The 26,572-nt window shown below is 43.6% G+C and overlaps 1 protein-coding gene across 6 annotated transcripts in view; it reads right to left on the bottom strand.

Annotated features, from left to right (window-relative positions):
• Nucleotides 1–22,906, bottom strand: part of LOC133347150 (syntaxin-binding protein 6-like) — a 62,609-nt gene extending 39,703 nt beyond the window's left edge. For 2 of the 6 annotated variants that reach the window (XM_061559175.1, XM_061559177.1), the window contains exons 1-3: nucleotides 20,089–20,692; nucleotides 19,618–19,703; nucleotides 4,435–4,605 (exon numbers count right to left, since the gene is read on the bottom strand). In XM_061559175.1, coding sequence (XP_061415159.1) covers nucleotides 4,435–4,605; nucleotides 19,618–19,703; nucleotides 20,089–20,255 — 424 coding nt within the window. In that variant the 5' untranslated portion in view covers nucleotides 20,256–20,692. Of the gene's footprint in view, nucleotides 1–4,434; nucleotides 4,606–19,617; nucleotides 19,704–20,088; nucleotides 20,700–22,790 lie in introns of those variants that run through there. The other 4 variants (XM_061559174.1, XM_061559172.1, XM_061559173.1 and 1 more) reach the window with 4 other exon arrangements.
• Nucleotides 22,907–26,572: the final 3,666 nt, after the last annotated feature.

Below are 26,572 nucleotides of genomic sequence, written 5' to 3'. Positions count from 1 at the left end.
ACAACTATTGTGGGTATGTGGGAATGTGAATTTAGATGTATTCATTCGTAAATAACAGCTTTTAAGTGGATTTATTTTCTTATGTTTAATTCACATACACGCGTAAGCCGATTTGTGCTGCAGGGAATTTAATATTTAGCTTTTATTCAAAGTTGATTCATGTTTGCAACATTTTCAATTCCCCTCCTGCAATGCAGCGTGTTTGTACTGATTGCCTTATTTAATTGTCTGTACTCTGTTTTGTTTGTTTTTGCTTTTAGAATTGTTTTCAAATGACATTGCCCCAGTCTCTTGAGTTCTCACCTATTTAAACAAAATAAACTTGCAATGCATTTATTTATGAATCACACAGGCTACATCATTCCCTCGTTATACACGAACTTGCTCTCCACGATTTTGGCTATCCACGAATCGCATCTGAAACTACACGACTGCATCACCAGAAAGAGAAAGAAAGCGATGAGATAAAGTGATGAGGGAGAATGTAATGCGAGAATGTGATGACATAATGTGATGAGAGAAAAAGTGCTGAGATACAGTGATGAGAGATGAAGTGGTGAGAGATAAAGTAATGAGAGAGAATGTGAGCCGAGAAAGTGATGAGATCAAGCAATGAGAGAGAAAGTGATGCGATGAAGAGAGGAGAGAGATCGAGAGAAATAACTTTTCGAAGATTTAGAAGCATGCGCAGACGTTGCGTGTACAACATTCGTGGGCGAATAGCATTATTCGAGAAATTTGCTGGAAAATATCCCTCGCAAATAACGGGGGGGGGGGGGGGGGGGGGGAGAATACTGTAATGCCTTAGAGAGCCTTAGCTCTGCACACTTGCGTGCGTGCACTCCGTCACGATCGCCAACTTTTACAAGCAGCAGCCGCCACCACAGAGACCTGACGCTGGTGCAGAAAACAGAAGCAGGAAGTGGAACATAACGGGACACTTTGAATGGGGCCCTTGGAAATAATAATAATATCAAGTCACCTCCTCCAGGCACCCACACACCTCACTGTTGTCGCAACAAATGGAATCACAACAAATCTCATGGCGCAGCGACGGATCTGGCACCGGGAAGAGAATGGAACACATGTGGAGCCATGGGGAATATGAAGACGTAGCGGGCGCACAAAAACAAAGTGTGAGAATCTGAATGGAAAAATATCTCGGCTGCTTTATCGCCCGGATTTAGCTTCCACCAGAAGGCACTGATGTACGGTGTTTTTTCTGCAATATTTTGCCGTCTTTTCTTGGATTTTCTGTTTGCACTTAGTCACATATTCACTTTAAGATGTTTTTTGTTCATGTTTTTTTGTTTGTTGCGGTTGCACCCGATTCAAGAGCCGAATGGCTCACAGGGCTATACCTAGTACTTGCACTTGAACTTGATACGTGTTATTGGGAAAACCTTTACATCAATTTTGCGTAGGCACCGTGCATGGCACTCCTTTGTCAATCTGCTACGATGTGTAGGTCTCCCCGGAATGTATTTATACTTGAGGAGTTCCAATATGTCCACAGACGTGACGGTTGTGGGAGTCGTTGGCCATACTTCACCACGCTGGTCAGTGCGAGTTCATACGGACTGCGTGTGAAACAATGTGCTTCCCAAGGGCAGTGAACCCATTATTATAAGCATTTTCATTCATTGGATACCCCCCCCCCCACCCCGAAAACTTCTCAGCATTACACGTTAAGTAGACAACATAACAGGGGTGTAACGATACATCGATACATAAAATCGATTGTTAAGCTCATGATACATGCGTGTAAGAATGTGTGTTTTTAGGTTAGCATGCAAACGATGAACCATTCGGAAAACCACTGCAGTGTCCGCTCCGGTGAAGGAAGAATGGCAAAATTACACGAAATCTTTGCTGAAGCCTTCTCGTTGTGACCAGCAGTCATCGACGTTGGCATCTAGCTCCCGAACATATTGCTGCCATGTGCAAGAGTAGAATTATTACGGAATTATGTGAAAATAACATGCAAATGTGCCTCAAGGAGAGTATTTTTTTATCAGTGCGTGCTGCATGCTTTGACATATGGTTCAGAAACCTGGTCAATAACAAAGAAAAAGATATGATCTATGCAAGCCCACTTACATTTCTTAACAGTTTGAATAATGTCGAAAAAAACCTGCGGATGTTCTACAATCCACGTGTTTCTCTTTATCTCTCAATGCAATTTCAACCATGTGTCTCTCCATGCTTCTTTGTACACTTCCCAGTTTTGGTTCCACTTTCCTATATAAAGCATAAACAATTATATTAACATTGCCAATCCCTTGGCCGACAAAGCTATATATTGAATCTAGATTTATAAAACTGACAAAAATACCTAGTATATATAATAAGCTCAGATTAAACTCTTAAAAGCTGTTTTAATTGATCTCCTTAACACATATTTACTCCAAAACTTAAGTTTTCACAACTGCTTTTCCTCCAGATGTTGAGAACAAATCCTCAAAACGCAGCCCAAATCCCGGAATCCACACTGGGATACATTTTCTTCCTATGAAATACTTACCCACGTGTAAGTTTGCCTTGCTTGAACAGCATACGTCATTATTGTCAAACTCAAGCATCAATCAATGCAATTGCGCCACAGACAGCAATTTAGGTGACATTCTCAATCAAAACTAAACTATTTTATTTTACCAGGTAATGCCCACTGAGCTCAACAAGTTGTCCGTCAAATTCTGGATGACGTACAGTGAGAGGAGGAGGAGGAAAAGGAGGGGTTAGTCATCCAAATTAAAACATTTCATGTAAATCTAACAAAATCCATTGGGACTGCTCTCTTGCTGCTGCATGCTTTTTTGACAGGAGCACAAGCACAGCATGTATCAGGCAACAAAATCAACTCCCCTCCAGCTCAGAGGCTTTCTGCCATTTAACTTTCCCTTTGAGGTCGACAGCTTATTTCGAAATGTCACGCACGGTTTAATATTTGTCACGGGTTCCTTGCACTCTTTTTTTTAAGACTACTGAAGACTAACAAGAATATATATTTTTAAAAGCAATTGCCGGGTACAATGTGTTCCTAAATGGATAAGTCCTATACCGCCTACTAACATCGAGGTGATAATGGACAGTAGGTGCTTTAGAGGTGGGTGGCAAGTGTGTAGGTAGTGTGGAGAGTTTGCTCAGCTCCTTGGTGTTGGAGGAGGTATTCCTTACCCCGTTGCACACATGCACAAAGGGGTTTTGGGGGATTTTTCCTTCCATCACCAAATCAAACCAAATGTGCCTCGATCACATCACCAGATCTCAGAAGCTAAGCAGCAAAGTTGAGCCTTGTTGGCACTTGGGTTGAAGACCACCAGAGGTTGTCAGGTTGTAAGAATTGGGCTGGGAGGTGGCCAGGAAATGGAAGCTATGAGCGTTCATTATCCTTTGTACGCTTAGGTTTTCTGCAGATAATTCGGTTTCCTCCCACATGAAGCCAAACACTCATGAATTGAATTAGTCAAACATCCAATGCAGGACCCTTTTTAAAATGAGTGAGGACTCAAGGAGGCTTTTCTGGGTAAATAATTAACGGTAAATATTTGGCATTATCGTCATTGTTTCCTTTCTTTTAGCCTCTTGACTGTGGTTAAATTTATATATATTCCTTTCTGAGTGAGTTTCATACTCAGTGATGTGATCCAATGATTCAATACAAACTCCTTTGCAATATTAGGCTTGCAACAATTCACCCACTCTTCTCTCCGCCACCAAAACATGCACAATTACATGAATTCTCCTGAATCAGGGTCATGGTTCAATCCAAACTGTTTTTGTCTCTCTTGCTCTGTCTCATATAAATTAAGTTTCGCTCAGTCTGCTCAAAATGTAAATGTGTGATATAATAATTATAATGTCTACATATAATTTGCAGACATTATAATTCTATCCATTGAACAATTATGGTCACTACATCACGCAATTTCAGATCCGCTTCTGCGGCCATCTGGAACGCTCTTCCTTTCGATATTTGGATGGCACTGGTGCTATGCACTTTAAAATATAGATTTTTAAAAAACTCATTTCTTTAGACCTGCTTTTTTGTGTTTAGTTTGTTGTCCTTCCCCCGCACCTAAAGTAAAGTGCAAAAGAAGTTCAACATAAAAAGATCCCCCATATAGCCTTAACAGACTGTAGGGGCAAGTGCTGTTAGCGAGTACCTATGAAGGCCGCAACGGTACACGAGGGGGTGGGTGGCCAGCACCACGCCCGACCGCCTTTGTCTCCCTAGTGGTGATGTTTACACACCGCACCAGGTACTCATTTGAGGCTGAGTCGACCTAGGGGATGCCCAGGAGCGGTTCAGATAATCGTCACTGGTGTTGGCCGTGAGCGGGAATCGAACTCGGGTCGCCGGGTTCATAGTGCAGCGCGCTAACCGCTACACTATCGCTCCCCAACATACACACATTTGCACGTGCGTCGTACCCGAAAGGCAGATGTAGGTGGTGTAGTCTCCCTGGCCGCCAGTGGCTAGGAAGGGGATCCGCTTGCGTGTCCGGCGCCTGACTTGCACGGCCCCCAGCATCCTCTCGTCGTTGGGGGCGAACACCTCTTTGTTGAGGACCGATTTGGCACTCATGGTGCAGTGGGGAACCACTGCAAACAGACGTAGCAAGGAGCACAATCATGGCAATGAGTGCGCAGTAGAACGAATAAGCACGTGTCCAAAGATAAAAGAAAAATATAAAACATGATGACGTCACGATTATTTTTACACCCCTCACAAATGCAGGAATTTAAAGAATGTAACATGATTATTTTCACATTCCATTTTTTTTATCACCTTGACTACTGGATGTAATACAAAAAAAATCACATCTAAGTCCATTTATATGGAATAATTGTTTTTATTTTGTTAATTGCTTTTGTAAAATGTTGTTTTACGATTGCCAAATGCAAATAATTTAAGTACCGAATTTATAGGATGCGGGAGAGCTCCTTTCATCTGCCGCCCTAGATATTCACAACTCCTATTATTCGTAAAATTCGTAGGGTCCCTAAAAAGTAAAATTATTCCAGATCATATTCTCCCTATTATCCACAATTATTCACTGGAGAATTGGGAGTAAGCTCGCGGATAACTTTGTGAATAGGATCGGCTTTGTTCTGCATGCACATCTCTCTCTCTTTCTCCACTTCTACTCTCAACATGCAACATTGAGTACTTTTAGGAATATTTTGACAAGTAAGCCACTGAGAATAAAATGCATGTACAGTATAGTACTGTCCTCAATGCTTTCAATTTTTCTCATTTGAATGGCTCATGGCACATTGAATACATAAATGTATGTGAAAACTAGTTGTATTTCAGAAATTATCAACAAATAATGTATTTCACCAACCCAATTTAAACAGGTATAATTTGTATACTTTGTAAAAAGGAACGTTTTTATATGGTCGAACAGTTAATGTCATCTACTCATTTTAATTTAAAAAACGAGAAAGAAACACATGTTCAAGACACACATTTCCACTGTGTTCCTTTTACCCTTGAGGCAACATCTTTTTACTGTCAACAAACGATGCTAATTAAAATTCAGCACAGACAAATGCAGCACTTGACTCAAACAGGGCACAGTTTTGAAATAAACCATAAAATATTATTAGTGCTATATACACAAAAACAAAGATGTCCCGTGTAGCCTACACAAGCTGCTGCGGAAAGTTCTGTCAATGAGCGCCTATGAAGGCCGACACGTGGCATGAGGGGGTGGTGTGGCCATCACCACTCCCGGCCTCCTTTGTCTCCCCAGTGCCAATATTTACACACCACGCCAGGAAATAACTTACGGCTGACCCAACCTAGGGGAGGCCCAGAACAAGTTCAGATAATGGCTACTGACTTTGGGTGTAAACAGGAATTGAACTGAGGCCACTGGGTTCAGAGCACAGCGGTGCTATTCACCACCGCTCCCATGATACGTAGTATACATTAAAACAACCCAATCTTTATGATACACTCAGAAATGCTGCTGGCAAACTGAAAATGTCAATGCATTTGTTTGCTGTTTCCACCACCTGCTGCAAAATGAACTTTTTGTGTGTGTGTTTATCTCCTGGACTATCTTGTTTCCAAATGTCAAGCTGTCAGAAAAAATTACAGTAGTAAATTGTTGAAGCTTCCAGCAACAACTCAATCAGCACGCACACAATCTCACAAACAGGATGTGGGGTGTTTGTCTATGTCCCTTTAAAACTGAAGTATGGTCAGAAAACGCTCCGCAACCCGCACAGTGTCGGGAAGGCCTCATCTAGCAGTGCGTTGACAGAGAGGATGGGCCACGTAAATGCACCGAAGAATTTGGACACATGGAAACCATGCAAATGCTGTACAGCAAGGGAAACATGCAGGGACAGCATTGTCAGTTATGTGCAGACAAACCTCAAACAATATGTACACTGTATTTCGAAGATGCTTTTGCCAATGACCCTTCTTCAGAGCAGAGGTCAGTCACTGCCTGAAACGTCAATCAACTATATGTTTCTATTATAAAGCAGGACTCAAGGCAAATGTGGTGCTATTGTTTTGTACATATATTTTGGCAGCGAGTGTAAACATCGACTTGTAGACTTAGGAATTATTCATTTTGTGCATGTTTCCGCGTGGACATGCAGCCAAAGGCTTTTGCTCACAGGCTCAAATACAAATATGCAGCCAACCCATTTGCAGACGTGAGCAGTTCACAAACTACACATCACATTTACGTCTCACAAATAAACAAAATACTTGAATAATACATTCCATCGGCTTGGCAGGGATAGAACACCTCAGCTATAAGCTACAAGGGAAGAAATTGGAATACGAGGCCAGGTGGTCCCCGTTTTTTTCTGAACCCAGAATTAATCGCGGCCGGAGAATGGGAGTGGGACCATCCCTGACATTGAACCACCGAAGCAAAAATCTGATAATCGTTGCTCCCAGCGGGGGAAGAAGGGGAAAAAATGACTGATCCAGACATCGTGTTTATGTTATTTATTTTTAAATTAAGTTGTTTTTTTTCGGTTATATCCCCACACCCCACCCACCTCGACTGTTGTCGGGCACTGCACCCGGGCCACTTCAATTGGCCTCCATTTGGGGGCGAATTACTCAGAGGTTGGTACGAGGATGTTGTGCACCCACAGAATGTGAAATACTCTCTGTGATTCTGCTTCTTCTTCTTTGCGTTAAAAAATATGTATACATTCCAAATATTTTCAATCCACCCCCGGATGGCTGTCCTCCGACGTGATGTTGGTCATTGGGATTTTGTTTTATATATATCAGCGGTCGGGAACCTATGGCTCGCGAGCCATATATGGCTCTTCCGGTGACGGCATATGGCTCCCAGACAATTTTGAGTTGGAAAAAATAATAATAAAAAAATAATAATAAAATCAGTTTGGAACTGATTTTAAAATACTTGTGATATTGCTTAATAATACTGTGTCATTTTAAAGTAAACAGAAATTAGTTTTGAAGATAAAATTTCTCGGGTCACGGATCCCGTGACCAGAAGTCGCATTAAAAGTAAGACATATTTAATTTATTATACGTTAAAAATACTATATGGCTCTTCTTGTTTCTTTCGGTAAAGTCACGTAGAAGGGAAGTAATAAAATAATAAAAATAAAACATAATAAAACAATTCTCACGACGAATGAGACACTACCAAACTAGGAGCTTATATATAAGCTCCTAGTTTGGTAGTGTCTCATTCTTCACCTGAAGACGGCTGCTTGCGTTGTAGCCGAAACGTCGTGAGAATTGTTTTATTATGTTTTATTTTTATTATTTTATTACTTCCCTTCTACGTGACTTTACCGAAAGAAACAAGAAGATGAATCCCTGCAGTCACGAAAGCTTTAAATCGAAATACTATATGGCTGTCAATGAAATATATTAATAAATATATTGCGTTTATGGCTCTCCCAGTCAAAAAGGTTCCCGACCCCTGATATATATGTATACCATACTTCACCACGCTGGTCAGGAGAGGTTGGTGAAGGCAAGGACAGGCAGTGCAAGTTGGAGTTTGCATGTCTCTCTCCCCGTGATCGTGTGGATTTTTTCTTTGGGCATTCCTGTTTTTCCCTCCAAATCTTGAAACATCCGTTTGGAGCATTTAGTTGATATAAATTTCCACGTGATACGCCACTTTGTTGAGCTATCAATTGTAGAAAAGTTGCTTCTGAAATATAGCTATAAATTATTTGGGTCTTTCGGTAAAGTCACTTAGGTTCAAATAAAATAAAATAAAAAGAAATACATTTCGATCACAACACAAGCGATCGTCATCCTCCTGATGTCTCCCTAGTGACGATCGCTTAAACTAAACAGTTTTTTGTTGATTTTATTTTTATTAATTTCAACCTATCTACGTGACTTTACTAAAATACCCAAAGAATACGAATTCCTGCTGTCACGAAAGCTTTAAGTCAAGATTTAAGAGCTATATAGCTCAGTGGGCCTTACCTAGTAAAAGAAAACATAGTTTAGTTTAAATTCGTTTTGATATCACTTGCTACTGATGTTAGCCATGGCCGGCAATCAAACTTGGGTCGCTCAATACATTGTGCAGTCCGCTAACTACTGCACAACTGCTATACCCACTTTCAACTAAACAGCCTCGAAAATACAGAGGGGAGCGACTGTCATCATGCCCTTGCCAACCTGCTCACACTGGAGCAATGGCTACAGACAGTGCAACTGCCTTGTGTGGGCTTGATGAATAACACTTCATCTTAATTAGCTCGCGAGAATATCACCGAGTTCCTGCTTTAAGTGATGAAAAAGGAATAGACGAGGCGTTCCGTTTCTGGCAATAAAACAGGTGTTAAGATGTTTGAAGTGTTGGCCCATTTCCTGAAGTGTGCTTTAGATGTAGAAGAAAAACAGAGTGCTGAGAAAAAAACAATCAAAACCAGATGGATAAATCTCAAACTCGATGCGGATAAGTCAACAACCTACTTTCTCTACTGTACTCACTACCCTGCACAAAGACAAAGATCCCCAGCCTAGCCTTAACAGACTGTTGGGGCAAGTGCTGTTAGCGAGGCTGGCACGGCACACAAGGGGGTGGATGGCCAACACCACGCCCGGCCGCCTTTGTTTCCCTAGTGGCAATGTTTACACATCGCACCAGGTACTCATTGAGGCTGAGTCGACCTAGGGGAGGCCCAGGAGCAGTTCAGATAATCGCCACTGTGTTGGCCGTGAGCAGGAATCGAACTCGGGTCACCAGGTTCGTAGCGCAGTGTGCTAACCGCTACACTACCGCTCCCCGCTCTCCTGCACATGGATGTCTCACACATACACTGGCTCAACACATACACTGGCTCAACATCTGCATGTTCCACCAACCCAACCTCCATGTCACTGGATTATAGGTGGTACAACCACACGAGTCTCAGCAAACAATAGCGTTTCACTACTTCTTTAGTCCTCTGCCAAACGGCAAGTCCTTGGCTCCAACCCCGCCATCCTGCCTGATTTTGAGCATTCTTATTCACTCCACTTAATGGGCCCCTTCCTTCAAGCCATCAAGCAGAAATTATCTTTCTTTGTCTGCCTCTTGGCTTCTTTCCCCAGCATCCTTCCTTCTATGACTTCCTTCATCAAGCTTCCACCTCTGAGAATATGTCCACTTCACATTGTTTGCCATGTCCGGCTAATCTAACGATACTTCACTCTTCCTGAATCTGCTTGAGAATTTCCAGAATACACTTGATTATATATTGTAACATGTGTTCTCCTTTTGACTATTGCCGCAAGACTTTCCAGTGTTCCTATGTCTTCCTTTCTTCGAAGCCAAGTTTAAATTTTACTGTATTTAAATGGAAACTGCATGTGTTTGTATGTTGACGAAAGAACAGGTTGACTATTAATTGACCACGTGAATACATCCTAGAAAATGCATATTTGCACATTTAGATGTATGAACCCTTTCAAATCCAATGTGCCCTTAAGTTGGCCGGGTGAAGCGGAGGTCAGAGGTCTGAGTTGGCACGATACGAAGACAATGACATTAAATCTGGGCAACCGTCACTGATTACCGGTAAACTATCTTCTCAAGTACAGTGAGTTTATGGTCTCAACCTGGTCACCAATGTTTGGATAAAACATCATCACAATACATTTGTTTCCAAACTTAATGTTGCTTACTTCCAGCTCGAAAATAAATATATCGAGTTGACTGACATGCAACAAACATTACTCTCTGTAGCAGAATGGATGGGTTCAGTGCTGTCGCCCTCGTGTGGACGACATCTCAAAAGTAGTTCTGTGGTTTCTGCTTCCACAGACCATTCTCTGTCCTCTAACAACAGGGGGGGGTGGGGATGGTAGGGGTGTTGCACTGCCCAACAAGCGTTATATAATACGACACCAATATCACAATTTGGGACGAAAATATGGAAAAACCGAAAACAAACACCATTTGTGGAAGTGACGGGGGAGTCACTGCCAATCTTTCTTGCCGATGTAACCCTTGGTCAATTAATCATTTCCAATATTTATTGTTTAACTCTTACACAAACATGTGTATTTGAGTCGAGGTTCTTCCTCCTTGCCTCTGCCTTACAGTCGTGGAAGTGATGTCCTGCTCGAATGCTCATTGAGGCGGTGCTCATCTCCAGTTTACAGGCCTGAGCCAGTGGTGGAAATTCCTCATTCACATGGCAGGTACATGTATATCCAGACGATGGCCAACTGCTAACGTCCCCACAAAGTGGTTCATAATCTATCAACCCCGAAGGGGTTATGGCTTAAGTCAACTCCCAACCAGGATTTCAACTCACAACCTTTCCATTACGAGACACTCACTCTACATCCGGCTGGTTCTGTTGCATCCAGTATTGGATAGGTAAAAATCTAATTTGCAATGATTTCCTCGTGGAATACTTGCCGCTACATGACGTCTGACGTGTCCGAATAAGGGCAGAAAATACATCAAATAAAAGCGTTTATATTGAATCTGATAATTGCTTTGTTAATGCAAAGAAAGTAGTGCAATATACCTCGTGCGCTGCAATACTCTGGCAATTATTTATGCTAAGGCCTTACTCGATCCTGACAGTGCTGATGAATTCACGTTTCACTTGGGTGTGCTGAAACCAAAAATAGGTTTCAATCACTTTGGTTCTAAATTATGGATCGTAATTTACAGCGCAAAACATACCTCAAGGGCTGCACAAACGTGCAAGCCATTAAAGATTATTGTGCTATAAATCAAGCAATTTCACCGAATGTATTCATGTATTATGCACAGCCCAGAAAACGTGTTGGTAAACAGTACGACCTTCCACGTTTGTAATTGGATTCTCCGAAAAAATATTTCAATAATGTTACTTTATTCCCAACAGAGTCCTATTTTCTTCGCACATGCAATGCCACAAGCACCACTCTACAGGTTTAAAAGGAATGCCAGCCAACATCAGACGTTGCCACATGCCACCTCAGCAAATGAACATAGCTCAACGTCGAGTAAGGCCCGACACACATCACCCCTAACTTCAATTCCTCTATGCCTCACTTTCTCAATGGGATTGGAGGAGTGGCAAAGTGAATAGCGCACTGCACTACCAACTGGGTGACTTGAATCATGAATTCATAGATTTGGTATTCGCGCCATTCTTAAACAAAAAACAAAGGCTATCTCGATTGCATTGTGAGTCAATCGTAATTTGTGGTTAATTTTCAAATGTGGACTTATATCAGTGGCAGTCACTGTATCAACCGGTCTGAGGACCCCACTCCGCAAACCCATACTGACCAGTGTGGTGAAGTATGGTCAAACAACCCCCAAGACTGATAGAGGTTGGGGAAACCTTCATTCAGCAATTGATTGATAAAGGACTGTATTTCATTTATTGAGTCACCGTTAATCATCAAACCACAGCTCATTAAGTCCAATACTTATATATATATAAACCAAAGACCCTAAAATTGAGTGTTTTATAAAAGGAAATAAATTGCAAACAACATAAACTTATCCGTGCACTTGTGTGGGGCTCAGAGGAGGAGGGTCGGGAACTGGATGTCTCGGCTGATTTGACAGGGTTGAGATATTCTGCTTGCCTAGCACAAGTGAATATTTTAAAAGTAATTCTGCAGTGAATATTACATAACCGGCGAGCAATGTGCAAGTGCAGTTCATATGAGATGAAGTGTGGTGTTGTATATCCAAACATCCATCTGCCTTTGCTTTCTCTCACACTACCCCGGGTCTCCAAACACCAATTCCATCAAGACCACCACCAATGTTATCACAGTATTTGCAACAATCTGTTTCAGCTGAAAACACGATGCTTTGGTCTGCGTGTGGATGGGAGCTGGTTTATACAACTTCAAGTGATTAATGTTACATCGTAGATGTCCTTTGCTGTCCTAAGAGTCGCACATGGGTTTGCCACCTGTCCAGGTTTCACGCAGACAGGCCTGGAATTGACAGCTGTGTTACGTTGGCAAGAATGTGTTCGTACTGAGATATGGAACCGGGATAATATTGAACTCTATTTACCGTAGAATATACTGCACCATTTTCATAGACTTAAGTTGACTGAGAAACATGTCTGGGATCGGTTTGTGGAAAAGTTATCAACTCTAACCACATCTTACAAAGCACACTGAGTATACTTTGTAGACTACTTTGTAGACTGTAGTGTGTTCAGAGTATAATTCATCGTTTCGATTTAAAGCTTTCGTAACTGCAGGGATTCATATTCTTTGTATTTATTATTTCCCTTCTACGTGACTTTACCGAATGAGCCAAGAGTATAATTCATAGTGTTTGCTGCTGGGGCTGTATATGTGCTGCTGGTTGTAGTGTGCTGTGGTTAGTGGGCCTCGTGTGCCAAATTAAAGAGCCTCAAACATCATATTAGTTAAAACACTGGGCAGGTTCATTAAATATCCCTGCTAATGTACACTCAGCGGCATTATTGGAACACCACAGTTAGTCAATTGGCACGCTGCGTGCGATGGGGTAAGTTGAATTTGATTTTGTTTAACCAGGTGATAGCTCAAGAAGACAAGATAGTCTAATTTGCAAGAATGACATTGGGCATTAGTCTTCCAGGAGGGGGCGTTTATTTCTATGCACCATCTCTAATTGATTAATTTTACCGAAAATTTTCGACGTGGCAAATTTGGACACCGACACGCAATGGCCCACTCTTGTGAATGACGTCATCGGATCTGTAACGTCCACTGTGAAGCAGACGGCGCGTATTATGATGGTTATCACACACCACAGTCATCTAGGTAAGGCCCACTGAGCTATACATATCTTTTTTAGAAGCGACCTGGCCACAAATAATAGCTCAACGAACTGGTTTGTCGTTTGGAAATTCAGAGCAGCCACACACTCCAAACGCGTGTTTATGAATATGAAGGGAAAAACCGGAGGACTCGGAGAAAAATCCACGCGACCACAGAGAGAAGGACACAGCAAACTCCAAATCTACAGCAGGCGTCTGGGTTGGGATCGAACTCACGACCGCCGGTATATCAGCCGAGTGAGTTAACATCTTGCCACCGTGGTGGCCGAATCAAATCGTGAACCTCTGCAATAAGCGGTGAGCACGCTACACAAGTCCATGTCACCGGGTAAAACGTGGGTGCTCCCAACATCTTCCAAGACATTCTGACCAGTGCGGAAGGCCAAATTACACCCACATACGGCTCTCAATTGCTTGCAGTACTGTATTGTGAGCAAGCAATTGTAGGACAGCTAAATAATTGCAGTTAATCCTTTTTTACATCCGTTAGGTCAAACTACTTTAATGTCCAATTGTATGTTGGTGTTTCCGTGCAGTGTTCATATGACCTTTAATAACAGAGGAAACATGGCTGTTGTACACCAAATAAGTGAGCTGCAACTGGTATATAAAACCAAGTTTGGGAAAAGGATCAACTAAACTGTGAAAGGTTACCCTGTCTTACCTTACAGATATTAAGTATTTTATGTATGCACTGCAATAGCGTTACCCGAGTTCATGCACTGCATATTTAGGTGTGTTTTGGTTGTAAGTGTCTTAATTTGGTGACGAGCACTTGTGTCTATTAAATATTACGTGACCTGCCAAGAATATAACAAGCCAAGAAGCAAATAACGAATGTGAAGAGTATCTAAATAAACCATAAACATAAGAGCGGAGGCACACGGCAAAGTTTCAACGAGAAAATTAGCATAGAAATTGCTTCCGTAAAAGTACAACCTGGAATGATTGGACGTTTCATTAAAAATGGGGCAGGAAGATATAAAACATAAAAGTCAATCAACGGAAGTAAATTAAAAGGAGTGGAAGAACAAGTTTGTGGTGTTTAAACCGCTGATTATGACAACCCACATTAAATTGGGTTATATCAGTTTAGGTTTGTCAACAATTTAAAATAAACGTTTTCACTGCTTCACGAGAATGCATCCAGTAGTCTTGGTGGGTGTCATATGAAGACTCCATGAAATACCTTTCCACTCGGAGCAAAAATATAAATCCATCAGCTTTCCATTATTCAGCCTTTTTATCGTCATTTTTCTAGACCTTAACGTTTCGTCTGAATACAGATTCCAAGTAAAAACATACAATTACAGATAGATCATGTCATCATCATTAGACGTGATCTATTGGATGAAGGCCTCCCCAAGCTGTTGCCATTTCTCATTTTTTTTATTCAACTTTCCAATTAATACGTGCACGTGAGCTGATTTATTTGCTCCATCTCTGCGGCTGTACGTATCATCGGGTGTCTTCTCTGCTTTAGCTGCCACTCTTACGTACCCCACCCAAACCACTTGATTTTTGAATGGCCAATAAGATGTCTCACGCGTGTATGCTCTCTAATCCACGTGCAACTCTTTGTCTCTCTCAATGTAATTCCATGTGCTTCTTTGCGAATTTTAATTATTGTTATGCTCATTTTCTTCATTAGTCAATGGCTATGTTTCTTAATCAAATGCCAAAGTAGGTAATATAAACTAATACAAAAGAAACCGGTCTTAATTTGGCACACCGGTATGTGGCATTTTTTATTCAGGTTCTAGTTTTGCAAAAGCACTCCAGCCTGCACTTGTCTGCCTCTTCAGTTCATCATTATCATCTCATTACACCTTCAAAAGCCGACCTTGATACACACGCTCTGATGTGTGTTGTAGCCGAGCCACAAGGCAGATATCTAAAAAAAAATTGCGAACTTGTTTTACGCAGGATTTTGTTGCTAGTTGTCTAAATAAACATTGAACAAAAATTGACAAATGTTTTGAATGTCTGTTTTTGTTTCTCCCCTTAGTTATTTTTTATTTTCACTTTATATTTTTTTTTACAAAAAGTGTCTCACAGTAATACAGCCCATATAACAGTTCAAATGTTTCATATCAGTCGCTTCCAGGCCAACCGAGATGATTTGTGGTGTCCTATCCCAAAGGGGAATCCCTCTGATGTCTCCTAATACATCAAAACCCTGAGTGGCCTTTCTGAAAGGCTGCAAGTACTTAAAACGTAAGGTTTGTCTGCACCATTCCTATTAATACACTGAGGAAGTTTCGTAGAGGAGCAGGAAATAAAACATCCAGAACTCTGCCTGTTGAAGATAACCATGGAGGTCTTTGTAGGCATTTTCAGAAAGTACTCTCCAAAATATCAAAGGCAAAAACACCAACTGGCAAATTGTCTCTTATTTCCTTCGGATACGCATCGGCAAAATTATTTTTAATAAATCCGCTCTTCTCCTTGCTAATGTATGCCTTAAGGGTACGAATTTTGAAATGGATTTCCCACCACACAAGTGAGGCATGTGAAAAATTGCAGTTCTGTTTTTCGGATCCAGTGGCAAATAACTTTTTTTTTAATTAAACAAAACCTTTCAAGCATTATCGGCAGTTAACTAAGAGGGCACTCAGGTTACGTTCTCAGTGGTCTCGCTATGATAGATTCTCTTTTGATCCCAGTGACAATGTCTGACGGTTGACAAAGTCATTGAAACCCTGCATGAGGGCATTGGAACTAAACATAGCTCAGCATTATACAATTAGTCAACAAGGATGACATCTATATAAGAATAGGCTTTGCCTTTTCTGTCAATAAAACATGTGTTAAGATGTTTAAACACCAATATATCAATTGTACGTTAACCACACATACTTGTGGGAAAACATGCAAACAAACATGATCTGATAATGTGTGCATTGGCTTTGAAACTGATTGGCCTACACCAGCCAGCACAAAGGCAATGCAGGTATCAATGTATGAACAGCTCGGGTTGAGCTGTTCAAAGCCCCTATTCATATTTTTTCATCACTTTGATACTCGCAAAAAGGTCCCATAGAAATAAGTATTCCGTCAAATGAAAGTTATAAAGAAAGGTCATAAATGCACCATCATCCATGACCAATTGACTGCTGGACGAAGGCCTCCCCATTTCGTCGGGATTTCTCACGATTCAGCGATGCATACATGTCAAGTCTCAAGGATTAGCCGCGACAAGGTTTTTCACAATGTCGACGGTGTCCCACAGCCCTGCAATGAGTTCATCTTCTTGGTTCTTTCGGTAAAGTCACATAGAATGGAAATAATAAAATAATTAAAATAAAACATAATTATATAAAACATAATAAAATAATATATTTTATTTCTTTTATTTTTATTATTTTATTATTTCCACTCTACGTGACTTTACCGAAAGAACCAAGAAGATGAATCCTTGCAGTCACGAAAGCTTTAAATCGAAATTTAAATGCAATGAGTTCTCACGTTTTTTGTTTCTCAGAAAATGACTCACTCAGCCCTATTGATTGCAGTGTATCACCGGTAGCTGCTGCCAATGGTTCAGGTCTTATGTAAGGGTCAGCTCCAAAAGTTTTGTCTTTGCTCACGATATTTCTGTGAGAAAGAAAGCAGGAAACTAATAACTACCCAAGTTTTGTATTATTGTCATTGACTATGGGTGTGTTAACTAAGCGAGACAGTGCATTAACCTATTGCTGCTGTGCAAACAGACCCTGATCGCTCTGTTCTTCAAAGTGGACTTGCCTGCTGCTTGACATTCCAACGTTTCTGTGCTGAGGTTTCTTGGGTTCCCTTTCTCTCAGTTTCTTGTGTTGCTACCTCTTTTCTTGGATTTCTTCCCAAATTAATTCAATGGAGGTCCCATTATATTGAACTCTCTGGAGTTGGGATGTATGGTGATGCAGCAATCCACCCAGCAGCTGCGCAAACCGATTTCATCGCTCCATCTCCTCGGGTGGTGATTCTCTCGGATGCATTCCATTCCTTGGCTCTCACTCTTCACTATCCTTGCTCATTGGTCATCGTCTCCTTCTCACAACGTGTCCTGTCCAATCCTAATTTATGTTTCACAAGTTTGAATGCTGTGTTTTTTATTTTAAAAATGTACGTTTAACCTGCATATGTTCTCTAATCCATGTGTTCCTCTTTTCGTCTCTCAATACAATTCCAAGCACGCATGTCTCTCTCCATGCATTCTTTACGGATTGTTAGGTTTTTTTTTATTTAATTGTAAACGACCCTTTTAAACACATTCCTGCGGAGGGAGCTGGTAGGAACGTTGGGTTGCTCGGTCAATGGCCAGGGTCAACGGCGGCATGGTGTATTCCGCAAATATGCCCGACTGTGAGGGCGGGCACAAGCCGGCGTGAGTAGGTTAAACGTTGAGTTTTATAAGGGCACCATGGGGTGACCAGCCCCTCCCCACCCAGCCCCACCCCTCCCACCCCCCACCCAGCCCCTCCCCACCCAGCCCCTCGCCACCCAGCCCCTCCCCACCCTCCCCACCCTCCCCACCCAGCCCCACCCAGCCCCTCCCCACCCTCCCCTCCCCACCCAGCCCCTCCCTGCACCACGGACACAATAATCCCCTGTGGGCTGGTGTAACCAGGTGGTTCCTACCAGTATCAATCTTGTGCCGTAGTAGGTAGTACACAATGGTAAACTACTTTCTTTTTTTAGACAAATTGGTATTACAAATAATCAGTATTGAATCATTGTGCGTATTGTCGCTCAATCGTGATAATGAATATTACTACGCTACAATACGGAGTAAAATGCCGCAGCACCGAATGTTATGTTAAATGTTACGAGGCAAAGTTCATTAAATACACGTGCTACACCTGAATCGATTCCACAATTATTTTGTTGTGTATTATGGGCTATCCAGAAAACCCGGCTTGCTTATTTTCCATAGTTTGCACACGTTGGGGGACACGGGGATTTGTGGAATGATATACTGCACTGCATTACACAATTTTGGTCCTCTGCAGAAATGAAGCGATGACATCAGTTCACGTGCAGCAGTGTGATGGATTGCGTGGCATCGCAGGACCGTAAAGAGATGGCAACAGCATGGGGGAAACCTTCATCCAGCAAGACAAAGTGATCCCCGGCTCAAATGACCATCGAGGCAGTGCTACCATCTCCTCTTCACAGCCCTGAGCCAATTGGTGGCAATTGCACATTTGTACGGTGGGGATGGGTCTCTCCAGAGGGCAACCAACTGTTAACTCCACGAAGTGCTTCTCATTATAAAAACCCCGGATCGATGATGGGCTAAGTTTAACTCCCAAACCAGGATTTGCACTCACAACCTTTTCATTTGCAAGACGCTCGCTCAACCGCTAGCCGGCTCGACTGCATCCTGCAGTGGCTCGCCAATGATTTCAACACACTATTGAAAATCCTGTATACTCGAGAAAGTTAATTCAATAGGAAGATAAAAATGTACTAAATAGAAATGCGGGACCAGTAAAATACAAAAAACTAAACAGCACAAACCACCGATCGTCACTTCACGTCACCACCAGGTGAGTGAATGGGTGCCTTCTACCCTTCTGCAAGGTTACGTGGCGCTTTACTCCGCGACCCATGGATGGCGCGATTAACGCAATGAGCGCCCAATTGTTGGCAGGCAACGGGGTCATTCATACGCGACACTTGGTAACACTCGATCGTCATCTCCTCCTTAAATGAACTCGAAACGCCGAAAGCCCCCACCCCGGGGGATAGCCGCCTCACTTGTCGCAAACCTGATGCCTCGAGTTCGTGTTCAACGTCATCAAGGCGTGTGTGTGTTGCTCATCACGAGGATGACCTTGCGACGTTGGTCAACACGGCCATGAACGAACGGCTTCAAAGTACAACGCCGCTCGTTACCATTCGCGACACGCGACTTCATTGTTTTCCCTAATTGGCACAGCCACTTAAGTGTCGAGACAAAGACGCGGAGCGATGCCACGCTACTTTGCTCCCTTTTCAACACGATCGCTCCGAGCAGTTCGACTTGTTCAGTACAAACTAATAATTATCTATATACACACACGCGCGCGCGCGCGCAGTACGCAAATATACATTAAAACTGCAAACACGTGCAGACCGCGCGCATATTTCTCAAACGGAACAATTAGCGACGCGTAAGCGCGATTCATCACGCGTGTATACCTTCTCCTCTCGCTGGGGAGTCGTAGGGAAGACCCACAGTGCCGTCGAGTAGCGGTGCAGTGGCTGCCACGGATGCAATGAAGAGGATGCGAGGTACACACACGCACGCACACACGCGCGCTCTCTCTCTCTCGCACTCACTCACTCACGCAATGTAAATTAATTACTCGCACGTTTTACCTTGTGACGCTGGCCGTCCCACCACGGTGGTGAGTGTCGCGCAGGGCTGCCTCTCAGCCAGAGACGAACAATCAATCGGCCGGTTGCTGCACGCACAACGAAATAAAGAAAGACCCCCCCCTCGTGTCGCCTTGAACCGGACAAGTGCCGTTAACGAGCACCTATGAAGACCGGCAGGACGCAACGCGACCAGAACCACTCCCGGGCCGCCTTTGTCCCTTCCCCCCCCCCCTATAGCGACTATATTTACACACCGCACTAGGTACTCATTTAAGGCCGAGTCAACCTAGGGGAGGCCCAGATTATTGTCGTCGGTGGGCGTGAGCGGGTAATCGAACTCGGGTTCCTCCTGCCGGGCTCTTGGCGCAACGTGTTCCCTTTTCGACCGCGACCAACAAAGAGAAAACGAACTGTGACACACTCATTGTCACACTCACTCGCGCGGAATGCAATGATGAATGGCGTGTTTACCTTCCCACGCTGCGAAACAACGTGGTGGGGAAGGTGGAGTGGGGGGGGGGAGTCCCCGGCACAATGCGCCCGTGAGCCGCAGTGTTGCACTTCAGCCAAAGAACGATGGAATCGAGTGGGGAGGGGGCACGCTCACGCAGACTCTCGCACTCAATCACTCTCAACATGCTCGAGATGTCGTGAATCACGAGGGGGGTCCCCCCTTCCACAGCTTCGGCAGCGCAGACTCAGACGCGGATGAGATGAATCGGATGGTTATGTTTTTTGTTTGTTTGATATTTTTATTATTTAATTATTTCCCTTCTACGTGACTTTACCGAAAGAACCAAGAATATGCATCCCTGCAGTCACGAAAGCTTAAAGTCAAAATTTAATATAAATCGGATGGTTGTTAAAATACAGACACAGACTCTCTCTCTCTCTCACACTCTCTTTACTCTCCCTGAACTCTCTCTCTCTCACACACTCTCTCTTTACTCTCCCTGCACTCTCTCTCACCACACACTCTCTCTTTACTCTCCCTGCACTCTCTCTCACCACACACTCTCTCTTTACTCTCCCTTCACTCTTTCTCTCTCTCACACCACACACTCTCTCTCTCACACTCTCTCTTTACTCTCCCCCACTCTCTCTCACACCACACACTCTCTCTTTACTCTCCCTGCACTCTCTCTCACACACCACACGCTCTCTCTTTACTCTCCCTGCACTCTCTCTCACACCACACACTCTCTCTTTACTCTCCCTTCACTCTTTCTCTCTCTCACACCACACACTCTCTCTTTACTCTCCCTGCTCTCTCTCTCTCACACACCACACACTCTCTCTTTACTCTCCCTGCACTCTCTCACACCACACACTCTCTCTTTACTCTCCCTGCACTCTCTCTCACACACCACACACTCTCTCTTTACTCTCCCTGTACTCTCTCTCTCACACCACACACCTCTCTCTTTACTCTCCCTGCACTCTCTCTCTCACACCACACACTCTCTCTTTACTCTCCCTGCTCTCTCTCTCACACCACACACTCTCTCTTTACTCTCCCTGCACTCTCTCTCTCACACCACACACACTCTCTCTTTACTCTCCCTGCACTCTCTCACACACACCACACACTCTCTCTTTACTCTCCCTGCACTCTCTCACACACCCACACTCTCTCTTTACTCTCCCTGCTCTCTCTCTCACACCACACACTCTCTCTTTACTCTCCCTGCTCTCTCCTCACACACCACACACTCTCTCTTTACTCTCCCTGCTCTCTCTCTCACACACCACACACTCTCTCTTTACTCTCCCTGCACTCTCTCTCACACACCACACACTCTCTCTTTACTCTCCCTGCACTCTCTCTCATACACCACACACTCTCTCTTTACTCTCCCCCACACTCTCTCACACACCACACACTCTCTCTTTACTCTCCCTGCTCTCTCTCTCACACACACCACACACACTCTCTTTACTCTCCCTGCTCTCCTCTCTCACACACACCACACACTCTCTCTTTACTCTCCCTGCTCTCTCTCTCACACCACACACTCTCTCTTTACTCTCCCTGCACTCTCTCTCTCACACACCACACACCTCTCTCTTTACTCTCCCTGCACTCTCTCTCACACACCACACACTCTCTCTTTACTCTCCCTGCACTCTCTCTCTCTCTCTCACACACCACACACTCTCTCTTTACTCTCCCTGCACTCTCTCTCACACACCACACACTCTCTCTTTACTCTCCCTGCACTCTCTCTCTCTCACACCACACACTCTCTCTTTACTCTCCCTGCTCTCTCTCTCACACACACCACACACTCTCTCTTTACTCTCCCCGCACTCTGTCTCTCTCTCTCACACACCACACACTCTCTCTTTACTCTCCCCGCACTCTCTCTCTCTCTCTCACACACCACACACTCTCTCTTTACTCTCCCTGCACTCTCTCTCACACACCACACACTCTCTCTTTACTCTCCCTGCTCTCGCTCTCTCACACACACCACACACTCTCTCTTTACTCTCCCTGCACTCTCTCTCTCTCACACACCACACACTCTCTCTTTACTCTCCCTGCTCTCTCTCTCACACACACCACACACTCTCTCTTTACTCTCCCTGCTCTCGCTCTCTCACACACACCACACACTCTCTCTTTACTCTCCCTGCACTCTCTCTTTACTCTCCCTGCACTCTCTCTCACACACCACACACTCTCTCTTTACTCTCCCCGCACTCTCTCTCTCACACACACCACACACTCTCTCTTTACTCTCCCTGCACTCTCTCTCACACACCACACACTCTCTCTTTACTCTCCCTGCTCTCGCTCTCTCACACACACCACACACTCTCTCTTTACTCTCCCTGCACTCTCTCTCTCTCACACACCACACACTCTCTCTTTACTCTCCCTGCTCTCTCACACACACCACACCACTCTCTCTTTACTCTCCCTGCACTCTCTCTCTCACACACACCACACACCTCTCTCCCCGGCAGCGCGCTCACGATGTTGCGTCTTGTGGAGAGCGCGACACCAGCCAAGCAGAATTTAAACAACCGCGCGTCCCACGGCGCTTAACGCACAGAGGGAAAAAAAACACTCAAACAACGCGCAGTGCACGCTGATGATGATGATGATGGACACGGACTCACGCACACGCAACCTCGTGCGGGATAGCGAAACTACACGAACTCACCACGAAGCCATCCGTCCGTTCGTCGTGGCCAGCAGACCTCGACATTTCGCATTTAGCTCGTGAACCGCATTGCTGCCGTGCGCAAGTCGAGCAGTGCAACATCGCCGTTTTGTCAATGCACGCCAAGCAGGTCGTGGGGATTATTTGACCGTTGCTGGTCAGTACGGGTTAAATTAATGTTGGGGGGGGGGGGGCGGGGGGTGCATGGACTTGGGGGCATAGAAGTACACAACAACAATGGGCTGCCCTCTGCTGCCCACAACGTGGTCGTCCATCGGAGCACTACAAGCACTGTAATATCACAGGGTCACAACCTGCTGAGCTCGACGAGATAGAACGAGATCGGACGCATTCCCGGGTGATTTGGTCAAAGGGGCTATTTTGTAAGCACACACTGGCGGAAACAATTTGCAACAATAGTGGAGGCGGATGAGAGTGCATCCCCCCCCCCCCCCCCCCTTGATGCAGATGTGGAATTTGCTATAAAACAGGTCCGGTGGCCACTTAATAAATTGGATTAGTTGCAGGATGGTTGGGAGTGTGCAAGCAGATGTAAACAACAGGACTCAAACAGACAAGGGCTGCCCTGTGTCTGCTATTGTTTAGATCAACGTTATGTCACGACACTGTATGTATTTCATGTGCGTCCAACTGGGACTCATATCTAACAAAGAGGGTTCTTGCCTATAGTATATGGCAGTTCCCCATCAGCGGTTTCAGCGTGCCTGGCTGCTGATGAAACATTTCATGTTGAAACCAGTCCAGAGTAACAACCAATACTGTTGAAAAATATGCTCACTCCCAGAACACCGTGGTTGATGTAAAACAAAAATCGAGACGGATATTGTAAAGGTAAATATTGCATGCCTAAATTTCGATTTAAAGCATTCGTGACTGTAGGGATTCATCTTCTTGGTTCTTTCGGTAAAGTCACGTAGAAGGGAAATAATAAAATAATAAAAATAAAACATTATAAAATAATTCTCACGACGTTTCGGCTGCTTGCGTTGTGGCCGAAACGTCGTGAGAATGATTTTATTATGTTTTATTTTTATTATTTTATTATTTCCCTTCTACGTGACTTTACCGAAAGAACCAAGAAGATTGCATGGCTATTTCTTTTGCGCTAAGATTGACCACCGGCCCTTGCGCCGATTTATCTCCAAATTTCTTCCACCGTGATTTTCAATTACAGAGTAGCACGTGAAGTATAAATTAAAATGTTCATGATGTCAGAGGTGCCTCCGCGAACACACTAAGTACATTTCAGTGCATTTGTGGCTGGCAGACTCTGAGTCAGATTCAATTAGCTTCGCTTTCCATATTTAAATCGCACAGTTGCTACGGTTCGCCTAGTTATGATTCACAGGGAACATACAGTGACCGTTTGATTCATTTCATTCATTTGGGTTGTATATTCCATTGCATTTGGATTTTCTCAAGACTTTGAGGGTGTCTTTGTTGATTCCTCTCGGAAATAAATTTAAGCTGATGTGTAAATACTTTTTGGCTCTTTCGGTAAAGTCACGTAGGTAAGAAATTAAAATAAGAATAAAAAGAAAAAATTGAAATAACTAAATTAAATCACGACGTTTTAGAAGCAACACAAGCTTCAGTAATTACTGTAGTGCCCACTACAGTAATTTTGTTTCTTGCTGTGGTTGTCCCAACTGATGACGGAAGCTTGTGTTGCTCCGAAACGTCGTGATTTAATTTAGTTATTTCTACTTTTTTCTTTTTTCACCTACATGACTTTACCGAAAGAACAAAAGAGTATGGATCCTTGCAGTCACGAAAACTTCTAATCTAGAACTGATTTATAAAATTAATGCAAACCAAGAAATGCCATGGATATAGGTAAGGTTCAGTCCTGGTTGGAACGGGTGGGGCATGTGTGCAGGATGGTGGGAGGGCCAATTGCAGAAGTCCGGAGCAGAATGGTGTGATGCTTTTTTTCTGACAGATCTTGGAAGTCTTGTGTCTGCTATGCAGCAGCAGCAACTGGCAAATAGAAAGTGTTGAAGTGTGGTGGCATCAACAGCTTAGAGAGCCGTCAATAAATGACGTCACGCACCTAGGAGGTGGGGGTCAGACATTTGTGACGATGTGTGACAAGGGGGGGGGGGGGGGGTTGAGAAATGTGACGTCAAATCAAAATGCGCAACTTTAAATAAATATAGACAACACGTTCTACTTAATTAAATAGACTTTTTAATAAATGTTTTCTCCTACAACATCAGAGTGCAGCGCCACATTAAATACGCACTACAATGACAATAGTTTAAAGCGATTTGAAGCATGTTTTTTTTTGGGGGGGGGGGGGCAGAGCTTTGTAACGTCATATTTGAGGGGGGGGTCTGACTTTTTGCGACGATGGGGGGGGGGGGGGGGGGTCAAAAATCGTCTAAAATCGCGTGACGTCATTTATGGACGGTCCCTTTGGCTTCGATGACATCTTGATCTCGAACGGGACAGCTCTGCAGCGAGTACCCATGTCACTCTTGCAATTGAGACGAGTCTGGACTCTGGAGTTCACGCCTGGTTGAAAAAGAAACTAATCTTGCTTGCTTGCTCACGCCACCGTTGACGGGCCTTCACAAGATCGAGCACTCGTCTTTTTCCAGGGGTTAGTCCACACGAGATGTACACCACCAAACGAGTGTCATCAGGACTATAATTTAAACAAAAATTATTGTACATTACTGTACTGCGAATCGAACATGGTGCTAAATTGCAAAACGTTTACACGTTATTGAAAATGAACAATCTGCAAAGAATTAGTTTTTTTGGGTTAGATTGCGTAAATGTGTGTTGTTAAAACCCGCCACCACCCGACACAGCCGACTAATAAGGGTTGACTCTCCAACACAGCGGTGTGCTGCGCTCGTGACGAATTGGCATGTTCTGTTTACGTGACAACCCTTGCTATTTTTATATTCTTAGTTCTTTCGGTAAAGTCACGTAGAAGGGAAAAAATAAAATAATACAAATATAAAACAATAAAATTGTTTTATATTTTTAAAGCCAAAGGGGCCGTCCATAAAAATAAAAAAATATATATTGTTTTATATTTGTATTATATTTCTTCCCTTCTACGTGACTTTACCGAAAGAACCAAGAATATGAATCCCTGCAGTCACGAAAGCTTTAAATCAAAACCCTTACTAGTTGGCCGTGTCGGGTGGTGGCGAGTTTTAACGACGCATTTATGCGATAAAAACCCCCAAAAAAACCTCTTATGGATTGGTTGCGAAAGCCTCCGTGTTAATGTGCAAAGAGCATGTGATAGACTGCCATTTAATTCACCTGTCGACCCTCACTACTCACTCTCCACACTCATGGATGGCAGATAAAGGACGTGTTGAGCCGGGCTGTCCTCGAGATTTAAATACTGAGATGAATTCAGTGTAAAAATCCATGTACTACTTGTGTACGTATATTTCCCGCAGCGAAAGTAGCCACGTAAACTCCGTTAAATCACCATTAGGCGCTATTGCCACGAGGGGCTATTGTTGCACCACACGCTTCATTACAGCGTATTAGTGGCCATCAATATAAAGGCGCTCTGTACAATTGAACGGCAATTAATGCGCCCCCTGCTTGTTGTTCATTGTATCACAGCCAGGATCTCCTGAACTACCATGGTAAATGGTATTGATGCCCTCCCGCTACTATCCTTAAGGAGATAATATTCATGTGATTGACTGGGGAGTGGCGCAGTGGTTGACAGGCTTGGCTCTGAACCTGGCGACTGGAATTCGATATCCAGCCATGGCTAACTT

This window comes from Lethenteron reissneri, chromosome 25 (genome assembly GCF_015708825.2).
Source record: "Lethenteron reissneri isolate LAM-NWPU_2019-01 chromosome 25, ASM1570882v1, whole genome shotgun sequence".
Taxonomy (NCBI): Eukaryota; Metazoa; Chordata; class Hyperoartia; order Petromyzontiformes; family Petromyzontidae; genus Lethenteron; species Lethenteron reissneri.
Note: the sequence above shows the minus strand (reverse complement) of the source record. Positions and strands in the feature narration are given on the sequence as shown.